General features: G+C 37.9%; 1 protein-coding gene across 3 annotated transcripts in view; it reads right to left on the bottom strand.

The window, feature by feature from the left end:
• Window positions 1-25,832, bottom strand: part of phf21b (PHD finger protein 21B) — a 37,420-nt gene that overhangs the window by 4,737 nt on the left and 6,851 nt on the right. For all 3 annotated transcript variants that reach the window (XM_055191035.2, XM_073869784.1, XM_073869790.1), the window contains exons 2-12: window positions 12,234-12,455; window positions 5,578-5,670; window positions 4,883-5,218; window positions 3,320-3,439; window positions 3,064-3,115; window positions 2,612-2,688; window positions 2,457-2,511; window positions 1,061-1,083; window positions 592-750; window positions 407-473; window positions 135-238 (exon numbers count right to left, since the gene is read on the bottom strand). In XM_055191035.2, coding sequence (XP_055047010.2) covers window positions 135-238; window positions 407-473; window positions 592-750; window positions 1,061-1,083; window positions 2,457-2,511; window positions 2,612-2,688; window positions 3,064-3,115; window positions 3,320-3,439; window positions 4,883-5,218; window positions 5,578-5,670; window positions 12,234-12,455 — 1,308 coding nt within the window. The remainder of the gene's footprint in view (window positions 1-134; window positions 239-406; window positions 474-591; window positions 751-1,060; window positions 1,084-2,456; window positions 2,512-2,611; window positions 2,689-3,063; window positions 3,116-3,319; window positions 3,440-4,882; window positions 5,219-5,577; window positions 5,671-12,233; window positions 12,456-25,832) is intronic.

Here is a 25,832-nt window from a genome sequence, read left to right on the forward strand (position 1 = left end):
ACCTGTTTACCTCCACAATTCAGTACTACATAGTTTAGTTTTTGTAACGTGTTTCAGCAATACTTTTATGATGTGTTTAGTAACAATTTTCCAGATCGACTTTACAGAGACTTTAAAATCCAAAAGATTCTTACCGATAGAGATTTTCCAAGTCTTTGGTCGTGTTCGCTCAGATGTTCACACTCTTTCTTCAGTTCACTGTTTCTTCTCATTAGTTTTCTTCTTTCCTCCTCTCTCACTGCACAATCACATCAACACACAATCACGTCACACAATCATATCAAACTATAATCACACAATCACATCAACACGAGCACATTCACAACTCTGTATGCAGAATAATGTTGATGCAGATGTCATATAAACATTGATGTAATGACTCCAGATGTGATTGTGAGCTCTTTACCTGCTTTATGTGTCACGTACGACTGAATGAAGTTCTGCGGCCAGGTTAAGTTCTCTTTGTTCAAAACCTTACACAAATAAAAGAAGATGAGCAGATCGCTCTTATTTCCCTTCATCTCAATGTCCTCGTACAGTTTTACAGATGTATAAATATATATATGAGTTAAAGTGTGTGTGGTGACGTACTTTCTTCTGGCACTTGGGGCACATCCACATGGCCCTGTTGGCAGTTTTAAGAGGTGGTTGGAGGCAGTCGGGGTGGTACGCTCGGGTACAGGTGTGGCACGGCTGCAGATCTCCTTCCTGTTTACAGACTGCACACTGATCATCATGCTGCAGCTCCTCCTGTACAGCACACACAGAGTTAAAATTAAACACACTGACAGATTTAACGCATGCTAAACTAAACCCTCATCACATTATACATCTCCTTTAAAAACTTAAACACATAACAATGTGTAATGCCATTTATAACAATGTGTAAATCAAGATGTAAGGTGTCAAGGTCAGTGTCAATGATACGTGAATTAAACTAAATGAAATCAGAAATGAATGCACAAACAAACATGCACACACACACACACACACACACACACACACACACACAAACATGTGCAAGCACACACACATATAAGCAGTGATGTTAGAGACGTACCTTCCAGCCCAGTTCCTCAGAGTCTGGCGTGTGAGTAAAGGTAAGCAGACAGTACAGTAGGTTAGTAGCCGTTACAAACACCAGAGAGAGTTATGAAAGTTAACCAGCAGTGTTGCTATCAGGTTAAAGCAGTGAATGATTAATATTAAACATCACACAGACATCACTGGTTATTCAATAACTTGTTGTTACTTTAACTACATGCACACACTTTCAGCAGAACCGATGACAATTTATCTTTGTTAAAACTGCAATTCATAACTTTTTTTAATAAAAATAAACAAAAATCTGTAAATATGCAAGTACATAAAACATTATGTGTTATAAACTTTCTCCTAACACTAACACTGCATCTAAAATCACCTACTTCAGTACTATATAGTAGGCGAAAAACAGTAAGCAAGGTGAGTAGTATTCAAAATTCAGTACGCGAATGTCAGACTACTTTAGGCTGGATGTTTTGAGTGTGTATTCGATGGAGGCTTTAACGTCCCTTAACCCCTTCAGACCCTGCGTCCACCGGAATGGACATCGCATGTATTGTGGTACGAACCAATAAAAATGCTGATCAACCAATTAAAATAAGGGACACGAATAAAAACAGTTCTGAAGGGATTAAGACCATGACAGCTGAGGAGGCGGCAAAAAAATTAATAAAATAAAAATACTGAAAATCGATGAACCCGGCAGCTCTTTATGCGATCTTTAGGTACCAAGAAATGTATAAATGTACTTATTAAACCATGCATATATAAATGATTGTCAGGATTGTTCATAGGTCAAAGGACAAACAGTACAAGTCACATGATAATGAAAACCTGGCAGATGTCTGAAATATATTTATACTGCACCCACACATACTATAAATAACACGAGAGTTTGTATGATAAAGCTGTAGATAAATCACCTTTTTCAAGATGTATCATCACGATACACCGTTTCAGATGCAGCGTAAGATTACACTCATCATTTTAACATAATCTGACTAACTGTGTGGGAAATCATTTGATTTCAACCCCAGAAAAAGAGAAAAAAGGTTGTAACCTATAAAGTTTTGTTTCAAACCGAAGTGATATCTTTTTTTAGCATCTACAACCATATTGGTGAGAAAGTCTAATTATATAAAGACTAGAAAAGAAAATGAATTTCATCTAAAAATCTGAGAACTATGTTTGGATTAACTTGATTAAAACACAAAAAAGGTGTTAGGGTTAGGTTAATTACAATTGTTTAAAAAAGTAATAATGTTATGATGGATTTTATATTTTAAAATTAAACATTTGAGTAAAACAATAAGATCTACAAAATATTTCTGTAAATCTGCTTTGCAAAAATACATATTATAAAAACGCTGAATTCAGAGTTTCTTTATATGTAAAGAGAAGCAGAAATTTACCTCTCGCAGACAGAAACATTGGACTGCTCAAGAAATGTGAGGCGAGACGTTTGCGCTAAAAGGAAAATACAAAAAGGTTACAAATGACCTTAAACATTATAACTTATAATGATTTCTATATTATAATTTTAAGGAATAATGACAGACAGACAGACCTCGGGTTCAAACAGGCCACTGTATGCAGGGTTTGCTGTACTGCGCCGTTTTCTCTCCTGCCTTTTACTCTGAATCTCTGATAATAATAATTAAAAACTTTAACAACATCAGGCTGAAGTCATCATCATCATCATCATCATCATCATCATCATCTGTACATATCAGAAACAAGATAACTGATTTTAATGTGATTTAAATATTGTGTTCTATATGTGCCATTGATTATTAATATGAATGCTTTTGTAAACATCTCACGTGTTGTGTATATGATGTTGTTTATGTTGAATTCAAATGCACGTATAAATCTGCGTCCCGTCTCACATCTCAATTCACATTTCAATTCAAATGTAGTAATTGATTTGGATTGAAAATGGATTTTAGTTTTGAAAACCACAAACCCCTGACGCTCACTGAGTCTCTCGTACAAAATCAAACAGACAGCATCACTCACCCTCCAGATGTTCAGTAGTGACCAGACCCAATGATACCATGAAAGCAATTTTCTGTAGATTGGAAAGAATTCAATACATTAACAGTGACATTAAGCAATGCTTTGGCTTTAACTTCTCTCTTTAATTCAACTAGTTAGTCTCAGCTTCAGTCGACCACCAACATGCGATCTCATATCTTACTGGCATGAATTACACAACAACACAAACAAACACTTTATTTATAAAAGTGATCAATCTAGACTGTTTTTAGTGTACCTCAGGATCCTCCTCTGTGTTTTTGGCTGGTGTCGAGGGTTCAGAGGTCACTTCATCTACAGCACGATCTGTCTGACACGCTGGCGAGCTGCTGGGAATCTGTGGCTGGATGATGATAACCTGAAGATCACATTAAAGCGTAACTAAACCCCTGGTCAGAGCCTGACTCCACCCACTGGCAATATTTGAAAAATGCAAGAAAAGTGGGCAGATCCCAACGGAGATAGAGGGGACGAACTAAGCTCGTACCAAGCATGTGGTGAGATCGTAACAAGGGCGTGGTGAGCTTGAACCTGCTTACATCACGAGATATTTTTTGGACCCAACATCCAATAGGAAAATTCAACTGCAGTAGCCACCGTTCAACCTGAAGAGGGCAGCACTCAGACGTTTTTACAACATATAATGTAGTATTGAAACACTTAATATCCAAATGTCAAAAAACTTACTAAAATCAATGAACAGCACTAATAAAGCTTCATTTTTACAGATTATTAACTTAAAAAAGTTGGTTTAGGGTTTAGTTACTCTTTAAACTGGTTTAAGCAGTCATATAGAAGAAGTAAAAACAGGATTATATGTTTATAATGTTTTATAAATGTTTGTTGCCAGACCTCTAATTTAACTCTTTCATGCATGCTGATATTTAGTTTAGCTTTTGTTTAAGTGTATTGGTTTTGTTTGTTTGTTTTACCTTTTGATATATTTGTTTTACCTTTTTGCATCCCATGTCTGTCATTATTATTATTTATTATGGTGATGATGAAGATGATGATTGATTCGTCTAATAGGAAGTGAGGTCATGCGGGTCAAGGGTTACATGTGCACATTTATTGTTGTAGCCTATGATGCACCTGAGAGAGAGAGACTCAAGACGTTGACTCGCGGTTATGCCGGTACACCGCTGAGTCTGAAGTAATTAGTGCCTTTTAAAGTTGCGTTTTGGACTCATTTCCCTCTCAGTTTGTATGCAGCCAGCGAGGTATGTTTGTGTATTTTTTGATGCTTTATTTCTTGATTTATTTGCTCTTTTGATTGTGTTGTTAGATTGTTTATATTATGTTTTCTACTGTTTTAAATAGTTTGTTGGTGGATAAAGGATGAATTAAATAAACAAATAAATCCATCAGTAAACGAAGAACTTTGGTTTGCGTGTTTTTTGGAGGGGAGTGACATTTAGTATAACTTCAGTTTTATTTAAGTATATTTAGTATAATTTAGTACAATCACGCTGTAAATTTGTGTGTTGCTTGGCAAGATGCAACAGCTGAACCGGTTCCTGTTAACCTAACCTAAGCTTATGGGAGACTTGATGCTTAGATTAACCATTGAATCTTGGTTTATAAGCAATCTTCAGTGAGACACATCAGATGTATTACATTCACAAGCCTGAAATGGCTTACAGTACATCAAAACATTAAGATATTTAAATGAATGATTTGTTGTTCATATGTTCAAGTAGGTTAATATAAAACCCTACAGTGTGTATGATTGTATTTATTTGTTTCAACGCCTCACCAACACATTCATAATCTAGTTGAGCATCATAAGGGATCTTCTAACCTTGCTGTCCGGGCTTAAGATCAGAGGCTGCACCTTGATGGCCTCGGTGACTCCCGACACCCCGTGAGCCGCGGGCGAAGCCGCTGAGATGATGGCATATGCCACCCCGGGGCTGGTGGAGGCACCTGGTGTGGGTGTGGGCGATGACAAACTCTCCTCTTGCCCGTTGGACAGTCTCTCGTGCCTGAAGGTGCTGTTGGCAGTTGGCAGAGATGCGCCCTGGCTCTTTGGGCTGACCACAGCCATGCCCCGCGACACGGCCAGCGTCTGGCCGGACTGCTGCTCTCGACATGGACTGTGGGGAAGGCTGTCTGGAATGAGAGTCTTTGGCCTAACCTACAGAGACATAAACCAGCTGTTTAGTCCTGATGTAAGCCGGTAGCATATGGGTCTTGGCATTGGGTTAAATGAATAATGAATGTGTGTCTGTATGGATACTTCCAACAGTGTTTTTTGCTGGTTCATTCGTTGTCTACTCAACTAGTTGGCATGTCAGTGTAAATCTTAGTGACTCATAAACAACAGTAAAAATCTGCATTAACTACTCATGTGCATTCATTTCATTGTAAGTTGCTATACAATTACTGTTTTTTTCCTTTACACTACAGAAATCTAAGATAAATGAGGCTGTTTGTGACGTGTAAACGATGCATAAGTTTAATTTCATAAAAAGTTTATTAAGTATAGTGCGATACCTGAGGTAGCACGCTGGGGGAGTGTCCCGCCAGCCTCTGCAAAGAGCTCACGTGAGGCACCTTGATGGGGATCGCAGTGAGAGCTCCCAACATCTGTGAAGGGAGAGAGACAGAGAACAACACAGAGAGAGAGAGAGAAATAAAGGTTAAACTTCATGAGAAAGATACTCATCACACCACAAATATTAGCTGAACCAGTCAAACACATAACCCTTAGGTTAGGCAATTGTAATGTCATCAAGTTAATGTTTTAACCATAATTGTTTAAAATAAAATATAAAATAAAAATAAATAAATATTATAAAATAATATATAAAATAATATAAAATATAAATATAAAGTATTAAATAATAAAAAAAATATATATATATAAAATATAAAATAATATAAAAAATAAAATAATATAAAAAATAAAATAAAAAATAATATAAAGTATAAGATAATATACAATTTTTATCTCAGAATCTTATGATGGAGAACTTATGATCTTCATTTTTGCACAGTCCATTTTAAAATAACTTAATAAAATAAATGTGAGGAAAAAATATGGGACCTGTTTTACTTCACATGTTGAGTGAAAATGATGGATTTTATGTTCTGTGGTCATCACCACTTCATTGTTTTTGCCACATCGTTTGCCTTTTGATCTCTATGACAGATAGATGCAAATCTGATAAAGCACATCAGAGATCATAAATCCTGTATTTAAGTATAATCTGTAACTTTAAGAGTCATGCTGAATGCTACTTTTATTATGTAGTTAGATATGAGCTGAACTCTGACTGTGTTTCCTGTTTTTATATAACTTAAAGAAACGAGACCACAGTTTGAGCTCCATCTCTGTTTATTGTGTGATGGCAGGCTGACGCGAGGAGGCGAGGAGACCTCAGGCCTGTTCCCATGACAACAGCTCAGATGAAATGTCTTACTCTGTCAGGGCTGTGATTTTAGTAATTGCTGAATCCCGGCAGCCTGAGCCGTAACCTTGAGCTCCTTTTATTCTGGATTATTTTGTGAAAGATCTGAATTAAACAGCATGAGGTTAAGTTCCCGTCAGTACATTCACATGTGCTATGAGTATTTTAAAATAGACCAAAGAATGACTGAAGGTCCTGCCAACGGTTCAATGAAACGACTGTAGTATTCTTGGTACTTTACAAAACCCAAACTGAAAAGAAAAATAAAGTACTTAACGTTCATTGTCAACCTCAGGAGATTGTAATTGTTGTAACTGAATGTCTTTATAGCATTTTAAACCTGATTGTGTTCATTTGTTAAATTACACTCATTAACAGAACATAAGAATCTAATAGAAAAATTTAAAGGTTTACTTTGTTTAACATTTGCAAAAACATTTAGTTTTTTGGTAATTAAAATGTAATAAATGTTTTTTACTGTAACTTAATATTAACATTAACAACAAACCTACTTTGCGGTTTAGCGTGCATCCCCTCGCGGTTTAGCGCACATCCTTTGCAGTTTAGCGCACGTACTTTGTGGTTTAGCGTGCATCCCCTCGCGGTTTAGCGCACATACTTTGCAGTTTAGCGCACGTACTTTGTGGTTTAGTGTGCATCCCCTTGTGGTTTAGCGCACGTAATTTGCGGTTTAACGCACGTACTTTGCGGTTTAGTGCACATACTCTACGGTTTAGCACACATTCTTTGCGGATTAGCGCACGTACTTTGTGGTTTAGTGCGCATCCCCTCACAGTTTAGCGCACATATTTTGTGGTTTAGCGTGCATCCCTTTAGCGCACATCCTTTGCTGTCTAGCGCACACCCTTTGCAGTTTAGCGTGCATCCCCTTGCGGTTTAGGGCACGTACTTTGCAGTTTAGCGCACGTACTTTGTGCTTAAGTGCGCATCGCCTTGCGGTTTAGCGCACGTAATTTGCGGTTTAACGCACGTACCTTGCGGTTTAGCGCACATACTCTACGGGTTAGCGCACATACTCCACGGTTAAGCACGCATCCCCTTGCGGTTTAGCACGCATCCCCTTGCGGTTTAGCGTGCGCCTCTCTCAGTTAAGTGTGCGTCCTCTCGCAGTTTACTTTACTGTCAAATGATGTCTGTCTCTTATACATTAGCTTATTTGTGTTGACAAAATGTAAAACACCAGCAATGTGATACAGTTAATAGAAATCATCCATGACCCCAAGTGGGGGTCATGACCTTTAAGTTTGACCTCTGGATTAAAGGCTTGTTACAGGTGGTCTGTTAGGGTTCAATGAGGCAGTTAACAGCTGCTTTGAGGTCATTCTGACAGCTGGTTAATGAAACTGTCAGTTACACATCTACATAAATCTGCAGACAGAATCAGTAGAGGATTATTTACAGTAAGACTGCATAATGGCTATCTGGGTTTAATGTCAGCCGGAGATCTAGATGATGATCTTTTAAGATGATGGTTTCTTCCTTTCTCATCAGATAACAATGTACACCACATGGTGGTGCTGTAAGCAGTTAAAATAATCCACTTGATTGCCCCGCTGTCTTCAGCAGGAGATGAATGGAGGGGGGAAAACTATTTATTTCAATGAATGCTCCCCTGAACCGCAGAACCACACGGTAACCTCAGAGATTTACTGTAACAAGCGATCAGATATTTTACAGCACTAAAAACTTGTTACTGCAAAAAATAAGTACAATATGACATCAAAACTGTTCTCAGATCTCTTCACATAGAGACCGTATGTGATTCAATTAACACTTGATGTTTGCCGTGACTGCAGCACACCAAACCATGAAAACATCAACCTCATTCACGTACATCTGTGAGGTCTCACGCCACATCTGCACCGTTGACAATCTGCTACTGTCTACAACAACTAACAAATACAAAATAATTATAATAAATACACTTTTTGATGGGAAGACCTGAAAAATCTTGTGTTTTTTAATCCTACACAACACGTTTGCATTTTACATTTATGCATTTGTCAGATGCTTTTATCCAAAGTGACTTACAGAGCATTATAAGGTTGACATATGTGTGACGTTTTGCTCTGTTAAAGCAATGCTCTACTACTGAGCTATACAGGAGCATCGTTTTGATATAACAAATATAGCACATAACAAAAATCATTTTATTTGAGATTTTACTCAGATGTGGAAATGAAGTGGCCATAGCAGGCATGCGGGTCTTCAAAAATAGAAACGTCGACTGAAGATGCATTTCAATGTCTAGTGCAGGCACTCAGCTGTTTATAATGAAAGACATTCAATATTTGCCGGCATTAACCTTGCGCTGGCAGTCTGACGTCATTATTCAAAAGGCTTTAAGCACTAACAGTTTCATATTTTACAAAGTACAAAGTTTCTGAGTCGCAAAATTGTTGGGTTTCAATATAGGCAATAAAGTCGATTCAAGAGATTCCTGGAAACTAACTGCTAGAGTTTCTGCTTGAAATAGAAACCTCACCGCTGGGATCCAGTAAAAATAGACGCCAAGACATCTTTACAAAAATGCAAGGGGTGTTTTAGACAACAAAGCTGCAGTTTTATGGAGTCAAAATTTAAATCTTAAAATGAATACTTGAGCAATTCTGACTTTTTTGTGTTTACATTAATTTGTGTACTGTAAAAATCAAACAAAATCTCACTTTGAAAGTTGTAGCACTCAGACATTGATATTTAAAGTCCCTGTAAAGTAAGATGTTAAATGTGTTCTGAGTTTGGGACACCACAGAAAAATGTGCGATGAAATTTAAATTATGGAAAAAAATGCCAAGTAAATAAAACAAGTTATTAAAATCTTGGAAAAACAGGCGGTCTCAAACGCTGGGGGCGTGTCCTCTGTTAGCGTGGAAACCACACCCACTGGCGGGAAAGCTGCCGATTCTCTCAACTTTCATATACTGCTACAACCTAAATGAATGTTTGTGATTGGGTTAGAGGCGTGGCCATGCTCGGTAGCTCCAGTGCATCATCGAGTCACTGTTTTAGCCCCGCCCAAATAATCTTGAACAAAGAAACTGTTTAACCTCTCGTTGTGCACTAGTTCATGTGCAGGATGATTTTTTAGTCTTTTTAAAGCTGCTAACAATATCTATATTGCCTACTGTCTACAAACATTAATAAAATATACATCGTTTAAAAGATCTAAGGGTTTAGCATCAGCGTATGGTCTCTGTTTTGAGATACAGATGCTCTAGCATCCTGAGTGTAGAATTTTGTGATAAAAGTCCAGATGACAACATGCAGAATATAAACGGGACTTTTTACCTTTGTGTTGATATAACGATAGCAAGTCGAATCCAGTCCGTTTCAGATGTTGTGTGAATAACCCATGAAAACCGTCTAATAAAATACATCCAATGTAATCCATGAAATATAGATACATAGCCTGTTGTTTACATCAGATTTTGCATTAAGATCTTGTAATAGAATATAATATACAATCTGCGGACTATTTGCGTCATAAACACTGTATATGAGATTACACTTTAGGTTTTGCTAAACACATAAACACGCAGTCAAACTTTGTTTTTTAAAAGTTGGCGGAAGTTTAATACATAATATCCAAACAGCTCTGTCAAATACCGTGATGTCATCTGGCTCTCTTGTTCCTCCAATGACTACATGGAAAATATTGATAGACAAAATGTATAGCCAATTAGATAACGAATTCAACGATCTTTGTGTGACGTTTTATTTCTTGGTGTGGAAACGGCATTTTATACGCTAACATAAGTATAAATAATAATAAGAACGAACGTGTCTGCATGTAAACAAAAGACTTTTATTTTGGGGCTGACTGGCACTTAGAAAAGGCTTACAAAAACCCCTACAAGAACCCTTTTTTTTTGGGCCTACAAACGTGAAACATAACTTTCTTAGACTTGTGGCTTTGGCATCATTGCATTTCTAGGTTTCACTCACATATTTATCATTAAGATTTTTAGTAATAAAGAGATGTTATGAAAAAAAAGTTTTATTCCAAAGTACTTCAGCCTCTCTAACTTTTTAAATTTTTAACTTAATGTTGAAACCTGGAAAATGAAGCTCACAGCATCTTCTCTCTAATGATACCATAGTTATGTGTATACTCTAAATGGTTTAGTAAAAACAACCATTTTAGTGAAAGTAGGTCTTTTCATGGTTTGGGCCAGAGTGGGGGTGCTTTTTTAAGAGAATAACGATCTAACTCCATGAACTCCAATCTTTTTGGGGTGTTTCAGCAATATGGTTCTAACATTTATAATGTGTGCAAAAACAATATTTAAGACTGTCTTAACAGGGACTTTAAAAACGGTTGAATATTCAAAACGCTGCAATTTGTTAAACATTCAACTAAGCAACTAATACACATTGTTAGAACCCCACCATAAGCTCTCTTCAGAACCGTCCTGGACAAACTTACAGCTTGTGTAAGTATAATAATGCCATTAGCATGGGCATCCACACCGGACCGCAAACCCCTCATTATCCAGCTCCACATGACTAGCCAGGTGGTCTGAGATGTCTGCCCCCCTCCCATGTTCCCAACACAACAGAAAGCCTGTGATTGGCTGTTCTCCTGCCGTGTGATGGGTGTTTTAGGGTCTGAATCAGTGGGCAGCTGGAGGAGCAGAAAACAGCTTCAAATCTCTGAAACAATACAGCCATAAAAGGCAGTAAAACAATCCCGGCGCTCCGGGCAGGAGGAGGAGGGGGAGGGGAAGGAGAGGAGGGGGTGGAGGAGTGAAAGGAGCGGTGGAGGGGGGTGACTACTCATGCGAATGAAGAGTCCTTTCTGTTGGGAAGTACTCTGCTATTATTTATAAAGTCCTGTACTGGCAGAGAGTCCCGTCAGAGGAGACAACATGTTCAGCTTGAAAACAAAAACAAACCAGCGAGAGATGAGCACCATTTCATAACACTGACTAAAATGGCAACAATGAAAACACAAACGTTTGCTGACTAAACACAACATTAATGTTTTGGTGGCTATGCGATTGTGCATCACAATAATTCGTAGTAGTATTATTGCTTGTATAATAATATCGCACTGCACAGCCAATCATACCTTGACATGTTGAAATTACATAGAAAGTTAGCGCCTGATGTTTGTGTAGCGTTTGTGCGATTGTTGTGCTCTGTCGTACCTGCGAGCGCCTGACGTTTGTGCGATTGTTTGGTGCTGTTGTACCTGCAAGCGCCTGATGTTTGTGTAGTGTTGTGTGATTGTTTGGTGCTGTTGTACCTGTTAGTGGCTGATGTTTGTGTAGCGTTTGTGCGATTGTTGTGCTCTGTCGTACCTGCGAGCGCCTGACGTTTGTGCGATTGTTTGGTGCTGTTGTACCTGCGAGTGGCTGATGTTTGTGTAGTGTTGTGTGATTGTTTGGTGCTGTTGTACCTGCAAACGCCTGATGTTGGTGTAGTGTTTGTGCGATTGTTTAGAGTTGTTGTACCTGCGAGTGCCTGATGTTTGTGTAGCGTTGTGCGATTGTTGCTGTTGTACCTGTTAGTGGCTGATGTTTGTGTAGCGTTGTGTGATTGTTTAGTATTGTTGTACCTGTGAGCGGCTGATGTTTGTGTATTGTTGTGTGATTGTTTAGCATTGTTGTACCTGCGAGTGCCTGATGTTTGTGTAGCGTTGTGGGATTGGTGCTGTTGTACCTGTTAGTGGCTGATGTTTGTGTAGCGTTGTGTGATTGTTTAGTATTGTTGTACCTGTGAGCGGCTGATGTTTTGTCCGGTGGGCGTTTGGAGGTTGATAGGGGACGTCTGGAGCACTTCGGAACTCGACGTCTTTTGTCCATTAATGTGTGCTGTCACCATGGTAACGGGATTCTTGGCCGGCACCACGGAGATGGCGATGCTCTGACTGGGCGGCTTGATGAGGGCGAGGGGTTTGGCGGCCGTCCCCACAGGACAACTTCTGACGGCGAGCTTCTATCAAACAAAACACACAAACGGCAGCACACAATTAACATTCAATGTGCCGAGGGCTCTGATTCTGAATCAGTGATTTCACTCCATTTGTGTACAAACTTATTCATGTTTCACAGCAGAACTATAAGACCAATAGAAGAAAGATGAAATCTAAAGTGTCTGCTCGCTGTGATTCTCTAATCTAAACTTCAGGGACTAGTTTTTATAGTCTTGAATTAAGTTTAAGACACCGCACTAGTAATACGTAACCTTATTTAAGACAGGACTTTATCATCTGAATCTGTTTGCTTTTTTCACAGTAGAGTTCATAGCACATCTGCTCTTAATATTTCATACTTCGTTCTCATTTCTGAACTGCTTTTATGGTTTTGTGAGAGCTGGGGGAGGGGGAGAGAGACATTCAGAGACAGAGAAAGAGAAAGAGAGAGATTGTCTCTTAGATATGAAGGACATATTGAAAAGTCCTTCATTCAGAGCGTAAACAGTCAATATATCCTGACAGTCACTTGTATTCATAATGTTGTTTCTCACAGACACTCAGTTTATGATGAAAGAATCAAACCCTTTAGACTCAAAACACATTTCAAATTCAGGCGTGATGATGTGTTCTGAGAAAAGTCTTTTATCATGTGAACATTTAAATATTCAGTGTAAACTTTGCAAGATAAAAATGCAAATAGTAAATTTCAATACAATAAAATGTAATATAATAAAAGTCACCCATTATACAACAATACAATTTGCAGATGTAACATTCATGAATTGAGCATGATGAAAAAGAGCACAGGGGCACAGGGGTCTTTTGATCATCGTTTTAAAACTTAAGACTCAATGCAACACCTAATAAGAACCAACTGCATGTCTACATTGAATTAAAAGGGATTCACAGAATGTTCGGCAATATAAACTATTCAGCCAATAAAAGCAAAACATCATCTTTCTTTAAAAGTGCTTTCCCCCATTTTTTCTGTCTTCATAAATTTATTCTGTCTTTTATTCCTTTTTTTTTGCCGAGTTTCCATCACACTGATTTTATGCGCATTTTGAAATATTGCAAAAACGAGTAATGGAAATGCCAAATTTCTAATAAAAATCCCTTAATTTGCAAACAAATTTTTATCTAGCTTGAGGTATGACTTGTAAATGTGAATAATGGGAGATGGAAACACATTTGCCAAATAAATTTTGACACAGCGAAGATTAAACCCATGTGACTGATCGTCTAACTTCCGCTGTCGTTGTCTTTATCATATATGGGGCTCAACATTGTCTTAGTGCCCTAGCTGTTAGTGCCTGCATAAAAAAATTGCTTTTTTTCTTCTGTGCATAGCATTCAGTTTGGCAATTACAAGCTGTACTGCTAGTTAATTTATAACATGCCAAATTGTAACTAAATGCAGTCCTGACTTCATTTTCTAAGCATGCCTTGTTAAATTTACTTTTGGTTACTAACACCACCGTCATTTGCTCAAACAACTTGATGGAAACGCACCTAATTTTCATGTTTTCTTTATTGCGAATTTCGAAAAAAAATCAATTCGCGTTTGGATAGAAACCCAGATAGTGTTTTTATATCCTTACTAGTACAAACATTAGTCACAATCAGTGCAGCAGAGGAGACCACAAGACTGCAAGAGACTCTTCCCATCACAATAACATGCGACACACACACACACGCACGGCGGTCGCATTCACTGCGGGTGGAGGGGTGCAGCTGATCTCCATGAAAACTAAATTCTGGCTTTCTCAACATTCTTCTCAAATCAGCATGTCGAACAGGAACGCTAATACAGCACCATCACAGCAGTCTCTCTCTCTCTCTCTCTCTCTCTCTCTCTCTCTCTCTCTCTCTCTCTCTCTCTCTCTCTCTCTCTCTCTCTCTCTATATATATATATATATATATATATATATATATATATATATATATATCGTTTTTTGTGTGATTTAAAGGGACTGAAGAAATATGAAGAATAAATAGCAGTATATGCACATGAGGTTTGTTTCAGGTATAGTCCTGACATTTATTCAGAACATTTGTTGATTTGTTTGCTGTCATGGCCATCAGTCGTGGTGTTTTGACACATTATTATTATTAAAGAAACTGTTATAAACATTTCCAGATTTGGCCTGTGATTCAAGAGGTTGTTCTTCTGGAAATCATGCTAATGTTCTGGTGCCATCTTTACTGTGAATAGTTTTGTTGCAGGAAGTCTCTGGCAGTTACCGTTTTGCCATCTGTTTTGTCATACTGCGAATAAGCATTTACTGTTATTGCCAAACAACTGATTTGTGGTGAACAACACAGAGCGTGATAAAGTCCTTCTTCTGTTTACAACAGCGAAAGCTGCTGACCAGCATGAACCGTGAATAAACCCTGATCCAGAGCCATAGAACAGGTGCAGTAAAAGTCATTTTAAGTGTGTGAATGCCGCACGCGAGGAGATTACTGCTGTGTCGTTACTCATTAATACCCTCACAATGCATGCGCTGGCTTTATTGTTTCTAAAGATCAATGTAATCCACAGACACCTTCACAACTCGCATCTGGACACCACCTTTAACCCCGAAGCCCCTTTCAGCTTCACACAGCTCATTGTCTCAAAGGTCACCCCCACATACAGTACAACAAACAGAATAGAAAGGGTTAAACTGGGTGGAAATGATTGGTTCATATTTGATCTGGTCTGTGGAAACTGCACTTCTTTACGATCACGTGCCAAAACTAATATATCTGACACATCAGGAGTTATTTCCCAGCATGCCGAGCAGGAGAGAGTTGTTCTGGTGATGATGGGGTTTTTGAATGGGGGTCTTTGACACACAAACACTCATGAAAGACTTTTAAAGCGCTGTAATGAACTGCTCGACTCCCTCCATTCAGTCCGTTTTTCCTGTCAACATTCAGCTTCCTGTTTTATTGTGTTGTGCTCAATGACTGAAGGACGAGCGCTCACCTGCAGACCTGAGAGAGGTTTGATCGACTGTTTGACGGACGCAAATGCGTAAGATCCAGTTCTTAGGGGTTGTGCACACCAAAACTTTTAAACGCGGCTGAAAACGCCTGGAGGATGGCGAATGCCAGCTTTCTTCAGCTAAGCGCTTTGGTAGCTCTGATACTTCAGCTGTGAGCCGGTTGGTTGCTGTGGTAATGTCCCACCTCTCCTCCACTGTGCATGGACAGCCATGTGAGAACTGACATTCACCCAAAATTGAATATTTTTCAACTCTCGCCGTTCAGCACTGAGCGCAGAAAAAATGCAGAGCGCCAGTTTTTTAGCGCGGAAGAAAACCGCTAGCTGCTGGCTTATTTGAAAAACGCTGACCTTCCATTGGAAACAATTGAAAACATGCGCCGGCCGCCGGTGTAAAAGCTTTGGTGTGCACGCCCCCTTACAGTGCCTTAGGATATTAACTAGAAATCCAACGATCAACCGGACACAGACTTTGGATTGGATTGGCCGATTTTATGCATTATCGGTCGGACCGTTAACCGTCAGTCTCCAAGACAGTCCTTTTGTGGCCAGTGCCGCAAATAATAACTTCACAGAAAATATACAGCGGCGATAAAATGATAGCAAAAGACTGCTTTGACTGGACATGTTTTAAAGTGCACTGTTATAATGTTGAGCATCCACAACGAGTTAAACAAAAGTCTTGCATATTGTGCAACTAGTTGCACCTTGTATAAAAAATGTATGTTGTATCCAGACTGATATGTTAGATGTGCAGCATTGCACGGAACCGGCCGAGGTGCCGCTACGGGTGCACTTTGGGAGCGGACTGTTTGCTTTTGAATCATGGTAATGACGTCATACGCCATTTGGTTTGCGCAGCCCAACACACCACCAGTCTTTACTATGGACCACATGCGCTTGTAACGCTGACCTCCAAATGGCGTCATAACCACAAAAAATAAATAAATAAACCCACAAGATCATCATTTTCGTGATCGATCATCAATTCCACATTCGAGTACTCATGCCACACGTACAGCCAGATGAAGAAGACGTAAAGTTGATTTCATCCAGATGACCTGAGCTCACGCTCCTTAAACATGAGGTGATCCACTGGAGAACTCAATAAGCCGGCAGTGTTATGTGCACGCATGCTGTGTTTGCCAACGGCCTCAAGCCGGACCGTAAGAACCTCCTGCCGAATATTAGGCAATCCTGAGCCAATCCTGTCTGCTGCAATGACACGGCTGAAGATGGGCAATGCTTTTCATGTTGAAGGTCGATTCACATCGATTCACTAGAATATTAGTCACAGCTACATCATTCTGCCACTACAATATTACATATTACACGCAAACTACAGCGAGATCTGAATCTAGCCGTTTATCAGCTATACAATCAGTTTCTCCTCAGGCTGTTCCTGTGTGTCCTCATAAAAGTCACAAAGGTGAAACACAGACCACCTGTCACCCGTCGGCGAGCCTGCGGCCATCAGATAAGATTCACAACACAAACAACTAAACCAGCAGCTACACACATTCCTGCAGAGAGAACAGATTCACGTCTTATCACATATACAGCTGGACACGCTGACACATTCATCTATTGATTCTTTTTTGATTTGTTGAGAAGATGAACTTGTTTCTTGAGATGGTTTTTGATTAGATGATTAATCCTTTGCGAAATCTGACAATAAATAATAAGAACATCTACCATAAGTATTTCAAACTTTTACTGTATAGCTTTTCTGTTGTACATGACAAATGATGGCCAAAAAACACAAGTCTCTATGGAGCGTCACAAAGGGGCTGCTTGAGGTACCAATCATCTGTAGATGCGTAATTTTCAGATCCGTTTTGAGCATTGGATCCGTTAAAAATGTATTACTTTGCAACAACACAGCATGCCATACGCCGACCAGAAGTAATGTATTTCAGTGTATTCCAATCAAAAACTGTGAGGTGCAATTATTCATGCTTTTCTGTTTGACTTTATCAGTAACACTTAATGCTTAAGTGATAATACATTTTATTAATTTAATTAATTATTATTATTATTTTTAATCATGTTTCAAGATGTTCTCTCCAAAAATATTGTCAGTCTTTGTCATATATGCTTAGCTGTTAATCGTTTAATTCATTTGTATTCATTTATTAATTCCATAAAGTGAATATTCACAGATTAAAGTCTCTTTCACTGGAATGAGCTTTCATCCCATTGTGGCACAGATTTACGAATAAACACACTTCATTACAACTGCCACTAGGGGGCGAACTCTGACGGTCGTGTCCAAATTTCCTGTACAGCGGAAAGGTGGCTTATCGTTTTCTATTAAATACCTCAACTTAGTTGAAATTTCCAAAGTATAAAAAGAAAAGTGGCAAAATTAAAATGCAAACAACACTTCAGAGCATCATCATGCACTGTTAATGTCACATTAATTCTACACATAAACACTTATAAAGGTATTATATAATTTAAAAGAGCAAAGTCCAACATAAATACTGCCTGATACAGTCAGTGTAAGGAAACATGAACGGATCTTGTATAACACTGCAAACTGTTCTTATGTGTAGCGCAAGGGATTGTGGGTAGCAAGCGCTCATAACACAAGCTGTTTAAAATGATCCTCCATCCGGACACAACATACTAATAATTTGCACAGTGTGTGAGATGGAAAGTGTGTATTTTTTATTCAAACTATCATGTATAATTGAATATAATTTCTAATACATATTTGATATTATCTAATTGTAATGTTATTCTTTCACAGTCACGACACATGACATCTGAAGGGATGAGGAAATAATGTGGAAATGCTCCAGTAAAAACTGATATCTCCAGATTAACACAGATGATTTATGTGTCAACACTGTTAAAAAGTTTTCTGTCCCTCAATTTTTGTTCAAAAATCACAACTCAAAGAGCAAGTGAACGTGGTCATGCAGGAAACATTACATGACTTATACCTGTTAAAGTTAGACGGGTGTGATTCAACCTAGCTGTGATATCTTCTTTGTTGTCATGGTGACATAAAGCAAGTCACTTTATTATGATACAAGGATACCAAAGAGCAGATCTTACATCCATCCACAATAAAACTCTTTCTTCTACCTTCCAGTAAACATCTGGGCCTGTTTACACTCACGTGTTACTGTAACTCAGTTTTTCTGTAGCAATCAACATTATAGCAGAAATGCTGCATAACTCAAATGATACTGAAGCAGGAACTTCCCCGTGGATAATATACAATGCACACTACTGAAGGTTTCATCAACCAAAATCAAATTCTGTTAAGCGTTAACGCCTGAGAGCGTTACATCTTAATGATCACAAATCCTCAATCTTCATTTCTTTCATTGTGCATCTAATCGATAAAATGTCATTTGTGAGCGTTGAAAGCGAGTTTGAAGCTGACGGTTTTCTTGTTTTAATTCACCAGCAGATCAATGACGAGACAACGGCGGGAGCGGAGTCGTGTCTGCACTGAAACGCTACTTTATCACGCAAGCAAATGAAATGCCACGCACAAGATACCACAGCTGGAGAAATCAATCTCTGCTGAACTATCACAGACAAATCTCACCACTGCGTATCTGCACGCCGTACAACAACAAACTCAAACATTTTTGGGTCAAAATGTGCTGCTGTGTGCTTAACATTTCTTGTTTTGCATTCCCAGTATGATAGACATTTTTATTTAGTTGTTCAGCAGGAGTGGAGGAAAGTTATTAATGCATTCAATAAACAAAGTCTTAATAAAGTCTAGGTTTTAAAAAGCAACAATCAAACTTTAAAAAGGCCCTTTAGATGGTCAGTGTCGTGAATTATTTAGATTTGATATCTTCAAGTATTTATACAGGAAGCACAGAGGATATATTACACGTATATCACACGTGTGAAAGTTGATCGCTCTCAGAAAACAAAAGAAGAGCCGTAGAGCTCCTTGAATGTTATTTCAGTGTTTTTTCTACTTCATTCTTTGAGAGGCGAGCTGAAGACCGATCAAACATGAATAAAGCATCTAATAAAGGCCTTCTGGATTACTGGATAATAACAGGCAAGAGTTTAAAAGCTTGAACTCTGCAGGATGTGGCGCTACAGGAAGAGATCTGAATAGCTGCAGTATTGGATTTCTACTGGACTGTATTTCTCTTTTAATCTTTACACCGAAATAAGATCTTAACTTTCCAAACATATGAAGAGGACCTCTGCTTTATTCCTCATTCATACACTATAAAGGGATCTTGTCTATGGCCTTCAAGGGTCAAAGTGCAGATGCAGACACAAAGCAAACTACTGTGCATTTATTTTCCATACAGCTCAAGATCATTCAGATTCATACTTCTTCTTCTTCTTCAAAAAAAAAAAACTATAATGGTGGGTTGCTATACTCCAGAGTTTAGATTGAACCACCAGCCTGTTATCCTAAAGATGTTATTGTTGGATCAGGTGTTTGATCGGGGTTAAAGCAAAGCTTCTTGCATTAAACAGTGGAAGCAAATGTGCATAAACGTGTCTGTTATTTCTGTCTGTCTGTCACACATCTCTTACAGTGACCTTGTCAGGAGCCAATCACAGCCTCATTCATTACAATGGGCGGTCCGTGTGTTTGAGTGACATCTCAAGGACGGCCTTCTCTGTCATCTTTCCTCTCTTTTTTATTGCCAACCTACTAAAGACATAAGTCTTAAACAGTGTTTGTGAAGCGACTTTTAAACTGAGCTTTGTGTGAACTTCAGTCAAATCATTTTTTAAGCACATATCAATTTTGTTAGCATTTTTAAAATTGGCTATTAATTAGAGTTAAGAAAATAAACTAAACCAACAACAATTAAAAAAGTAATAATTGTAAACCTGACTATAAAAATAGTATAAAAATCGTAATACTCTGGTAATAAAAATGATCACCTAATTTAGTTTTTATTACGAAATAAATGCACTAGCTAATTTTGAAGCGCTATAAATAAGAGCAGACGTTTTAGAAAAGTGTGTTTGATTATTAGTTTGCTTTTGTGCGAATCATTAACAAAACAACTGTGATGTAGCACGACTAGGGTGGCCATTCGTGCCAGTTCCACCGGACACGTCTCAAACATGTTTTCGGGTTCGTTCTCCGGAAGTCGCGTTGGTCGACCGCATACGTCATCAAGGTTTAATATTTCGTGTTTAAATTCAGGAAAGCAACCGTTACACGACTTCTGGAGAAAAATGTTCGGGACGTGTCCGGCGGAACTGGCACGAATGGCCACCCTAAGCACGACTCTCATACTTCATAATAATGTTTAACATGATCAGAATAATGCTCTCTAAGAAACTTTTCTGTACAGAGGAAAATGTGCCCAGCTGATGTCCCTTTATTGATTAACCAGTTAACATGGTCGGATTACACCGGTTTAAAGAATTCCTACGGATCCCTCTGCTTCCTGGGAATTCTCTAAGGATCCAAGATCCATATGAGAGGAGATCCGGCCCAAATACACGAGACATTGATGTCCACCCACTGGAGATCAAACACGAGTATCACACTACAGTTGGTTTATACAATATCATTTAAGCTCAAATTTCAAAAATGGAAACCATAAATTACTTCTTTTGAACAACTCCATCTGCTTATTTCATTTTCATTTCCAGCTAAACTGCACACCGTGTCATAATAAATCTTGAGTCACTGTGATGCGGATATATTTCAGTATCTTTAAAGTCTGTGTAAAGTCATTTCAGACCCATCATAAATGTTATAAATGTATTGCTGAAACACGTTACAAAGACTCTAAACTATGTTGTACTGACTCGTGGAGTAAGATTGTTAAACAGTTTTTCACCATTTCTGTGTTTATGATTATTTGGGCGGGGCTAAAACGGTGGCTCGATGACACACTAGAGCCAAAAAGCATGGCCCCGCCCCTAACACGATCGCAAGCCTCCCTTCAGGTTGTAGCGGTATTTAAATTAATTTTCCGCAAATGGGCGTGGTTTCAGCGCCGACAATGGACACGCCCCCAGCGTTTGAGAGCAGATAATCTTGCCTGTTTTTCCAAGATTTTGATAACTTATTTTATTTACTTTTTTTATCACTCAAATTTGTCTGGGTGGTTAATAACACGTGTGGTGTGATAAACTGAGAACACATTTAATATCGGACTTTAATAAATATCTAAAGGCTTCCAGTCACACTTGAACCCATGGATCATGGGCATGAATATAGAAAATGACTTCAGTTCCCTCTTGACTCTTTCCTGGCTGTTTAACTGTCTTCAGGCTATTAATAGCTCCAGCACTTCATCCGTACAGGATGAATATAAAGCGTGCCACCTTCTGGTTACTAAGCACAAACGACACCAGGTCAAACGCAGAAGAACATTACGTATGCAAGGCTGTAATGACATTGAACAAATCGTTTATAATTAATGATAGGATTTGAACCTGCAACCTCACACATCCACATCCACTGCAACACAACACTCAATTTTGCAGATCACACGGAAAACTTCTCATATCACTGTAATAAATGCTAACCTGCTGGTTTTTAGTGGATGTATTCAGACTAGCTCAAGATCTTTAATACAATGAAGTTAACAAATCTGTAAATATTTCATCATGGAGCTATGAAAGCTCAATAAAGCAAAATGACATACAATTATTATTAGTTTGACTTCCAAGTCATTTTACAGACAGAAACATTTATTAAAAGTCATTTTTCACAACACTTGCCAATGTTCACTTTCTGAAAACTCATGCTGTTTATGTGACCATGAGAGGAATGGGTTCACCCAAAACTATTTAAATTAGTTTTCTCATCCTCTAAACTCATGTGATTTTTCTTCTTCATGAAACAAAAATGGAGATTTTTATAAATGACAACGTTAGTCCCCAAGAGAATGATGGTGATAGCCAAATTTTCATTTTTGGGTCTCTTTAAATCATTCCCCATCAGCCTTTTTTAAGTGTCCCGCCAGCATTTTTTTGTGATTTAAACAAAAGTTTTACAAAATGCCTTCCAGGAACATTTTCTTCTAAAAATATATAAACATACAAATATATCAAATGAAAGAAAAGACCCTCTGCTTTCAAACAAACAAAATGGAAATGTTTCGTCCTATCTATATTTTTTATCTGCTTATAAAATCTTAAATATGGGTATTTTTCTTAAAAAATATTTTTTTTAACAAAAAGTTTAAATAATTGGATTTTTGTAAAGAAATTTTGTTAGAGATCAGATTCAGAACGATTATCAAAACATACACAGAGTTTAAAATGAGTAAATAACGTTTTGGCTTCAGTTTTTTCATAAATTTGCCATCTAGTGGATAATCGGGGTATTGCAGATTAACAAAAAATCTTCAAAAACACGTTTTTTTTATGCAAATGTTTTCTCTTAATTGACGAGATAACTCATCTGATGTTCATTAATTGTTATATAAACTGGACTGGTCATTAGGGCTGGGTATCAATTCAGATGTTCCAGATCGATTTGATTTCGATTCGCAAGCTATCAAGACGGTTCGGTGTCGATTCTCGATTCGATTCCGATTCTCGGGTCGATTTTTATACTCGGTTTTTGATTCAACTCAATGAATATAGATTATATAGAATATTATATTATATTAGAATATATTAAATAAAGACTGAATGGATGAACGACAGGCTTGCCTCTCGTTCCTTGGTAACATCGCGCAAGAAAAAAAAGAGGGTGATCTAGTGGAGAAGACTAGTAATTAGATTAATGTTAATCTTACGTTCAATGTTTGCGGAAATAAATATGGAAAAAAAATTATTTGTGGGCTTTAAGAATCGATTTTGAATCGACCATTTTAAAAAAAATCAAACCCAAAACCAGCCCACGACCTCCAGCATTCCTTCACTGCTGACGCACTGTTCACTGAAGATCTGATGCTGAACGATTAGTTTTGATACACATGATAAGGAATGACGCCTGGAGCAACAGTACAGGCCATCATCAGACTTGACTGTGATCAGACCTGGGAATCAACAAACTAAACTAATCTGACTTCAGAACTGGTCATACAGATTCGATTGAAAATGGTTTCAGAATGTGAAAAATTAAGTTTTCATAATTTTATTTTAGATTTAAGCATGTGTTTAATGTTATTTGTAGAATGAGAAGGACGTTTTAAATTTCAGTATGTTCAGTAAATATCTTTTCATTTCAAAAGAGCCACAGAAATCCGAAAATGCCCATTTCAAGGCTAAATCAGTGCTTCTGCTGGAAATGAGATCATGGATTGCAGCAAGCACTTATTGGATCTTAAAGTGGCCGTGGACAGCTTTAAACTCCAGCACGGGTTTGGAATTACAGTACAATGTAAGCCATTAACACCTGCTCCGTGATACCAGAGCTTAAAGACGCGACATCACCTCAAGAAGATCAGGAAGCGGCCATCAGCTGTATACTAGTCTACAGTAAACTAATAATAGCAGATAGTTAAAGTTACTCCAGACTTTCTCCTGGTTGCCTCTGTGCAATGCAATGGCATGCTTTATAGGCTAAAACATATATAAATATATGTTAGGATTGGCATCCTGGTCAATTAATCAGTCTGGACAATATTTCAGTTTACAGCTGGTTGAGGTTTTAACCAATTAGGTACAATGCTGTTCTTTATTGTAAATATAATCACAGCTGGAAGGCACGTAAACAATATATTGTACAGCCTCTTATCGCTATGGTTACCATATGACAATGTTCTATTACTAAGATATAGACCTAGACATTAACAGAAGATTGCTTTGCAACATAAATAACAACGGCTGATGTGAAGAGCACTGTTTAATTATGAATAACTGTGTTCCTGTATAGATCAGTCAGTGGTGGAGCATTGCATCATATACTGATGGGTTCAAACACATACTGATCAAATATACACCTTGTAAGGTCGCTTTGGATGAAAGCGTCTGCCAAATGCATGAATGTAAATGAATCAACCACATCTAATGACAAATCAAAGATGAAAGTTCACTTTTACAGACGTCCATCATTGTTATCATCATATCATATATAAGGTGAGCTCTGTGAACAGCTCACAAATGTGTTTGGAACAGAGCCAATGAAGTCATCGCTGGATGTGTCAGCTTTAGTCCGAATCAAGTAATCCTATTGGTCATCTAACGTGCTCTAATCTCATTACATCATTACCGTCTCATAGCACAGAAAGCCGTAAAGCATAGAGTCAAATGTCAAAGATTTAATTTCAGCTAAAGCTTAAAAACTCTTAATGATATAAAACATTTAAGAATAAGTATGTAACTGGCTATTAAAACTAATGATACCCGTCCAAATTCCAAGGGGCCCACCTTCTTCAAATCCTACTCCACTGTGCCCGCAAATGCATACTTGTTTGTTGGATAACAGACCAAGCACCATCAATAACACAATAGATTAACACGGTCAAAGGCCTTATTCCATATGAAGCTTTTTCAACAGCATTAAAGGAGAAACTTTTTACATTGTATAAAATATGGGACCCCCTTCTTCAATGATCTTGGGGCAGGACAGACACATCTGCTAAAGCTGGAAATACAGAACCTGGCATGGACTAAATATCTACCCAATGGTCATATAATATATTGGTATGCTTTTTTACACTGTTTTTTAATTTATTTTATTTTTCTTATAGAATTATATTTATTTATTATTATTTTTAATGCACTTTAATGTGTACTTTGTAGAGAATTGAAATGTATAGCCACCTGGGCATTTTGTATTAGCTCAGATGTGCCAACTGGACCTAAATGGTGAACATGATTTCACCAAGTAGGACCAACATTTTCATTAACCAATAAGATTGCAAGATTAGGATTAGGGTGTTTGTTAGATTTAGGTTCAGGATTGGGTCAGGAGCTTTTAAAAATACCACTCAAACTATTATTTCACACTAATTTGAGGGTTTAAAATGGTTAGGGTTTAAGTTATGGGTAAGTTGGGGTATCTTTGATTAAAACGTTGATCCAGGATCAACAAAAATGTTGATCCTGGGGTGCCTTTCCCAAAAGCATCGTTGCTAACTAAGTTAGCAACTTTGTTGGTTGCAATGCAATTTCCCATTGCCAACCAACTTAGTTGCTAACAGGTTAGCAATGATGCTTTTGGGAAACGCACCCCAGGATCGCATCTTACTTTCTGACATCAAGGCGACCGTGTTGAAACCCTGTCACTGTCAGAAGCTTGAATTAAAAAAAAGACAGATCTTACTCTAAACTCTGATGGGATGAACCTTGAATCATTTCAGCGAATCATTTACTGAATTCATCAGCAATTTTATTACTCAACTGTATATCATAATGATGATGATGATGATGATGATGATGATGATGACATCATAACACATTAACGTCAAGTTGAATTTTGATCAATGTGTTTTTGAGGTCATCTGTTGTTTCCTCGAGTGTCTGTAAACATTT

The sequence above is a fragment of the Misgurnus anguillicaudatus genome, chromosome 1 (genome assembly GCF_027580225.2).
Source record: "Misgurnus anguillicaudatus chromosome 1, ASM2758022v2, whole genome shotgun sequence".
NCBI lineage: Eukaryota > Metazoa > Chordata > Actinopteri > Cypriniformes > Cobitidae > Misgurnus > Misgurnus anguillicaudatus.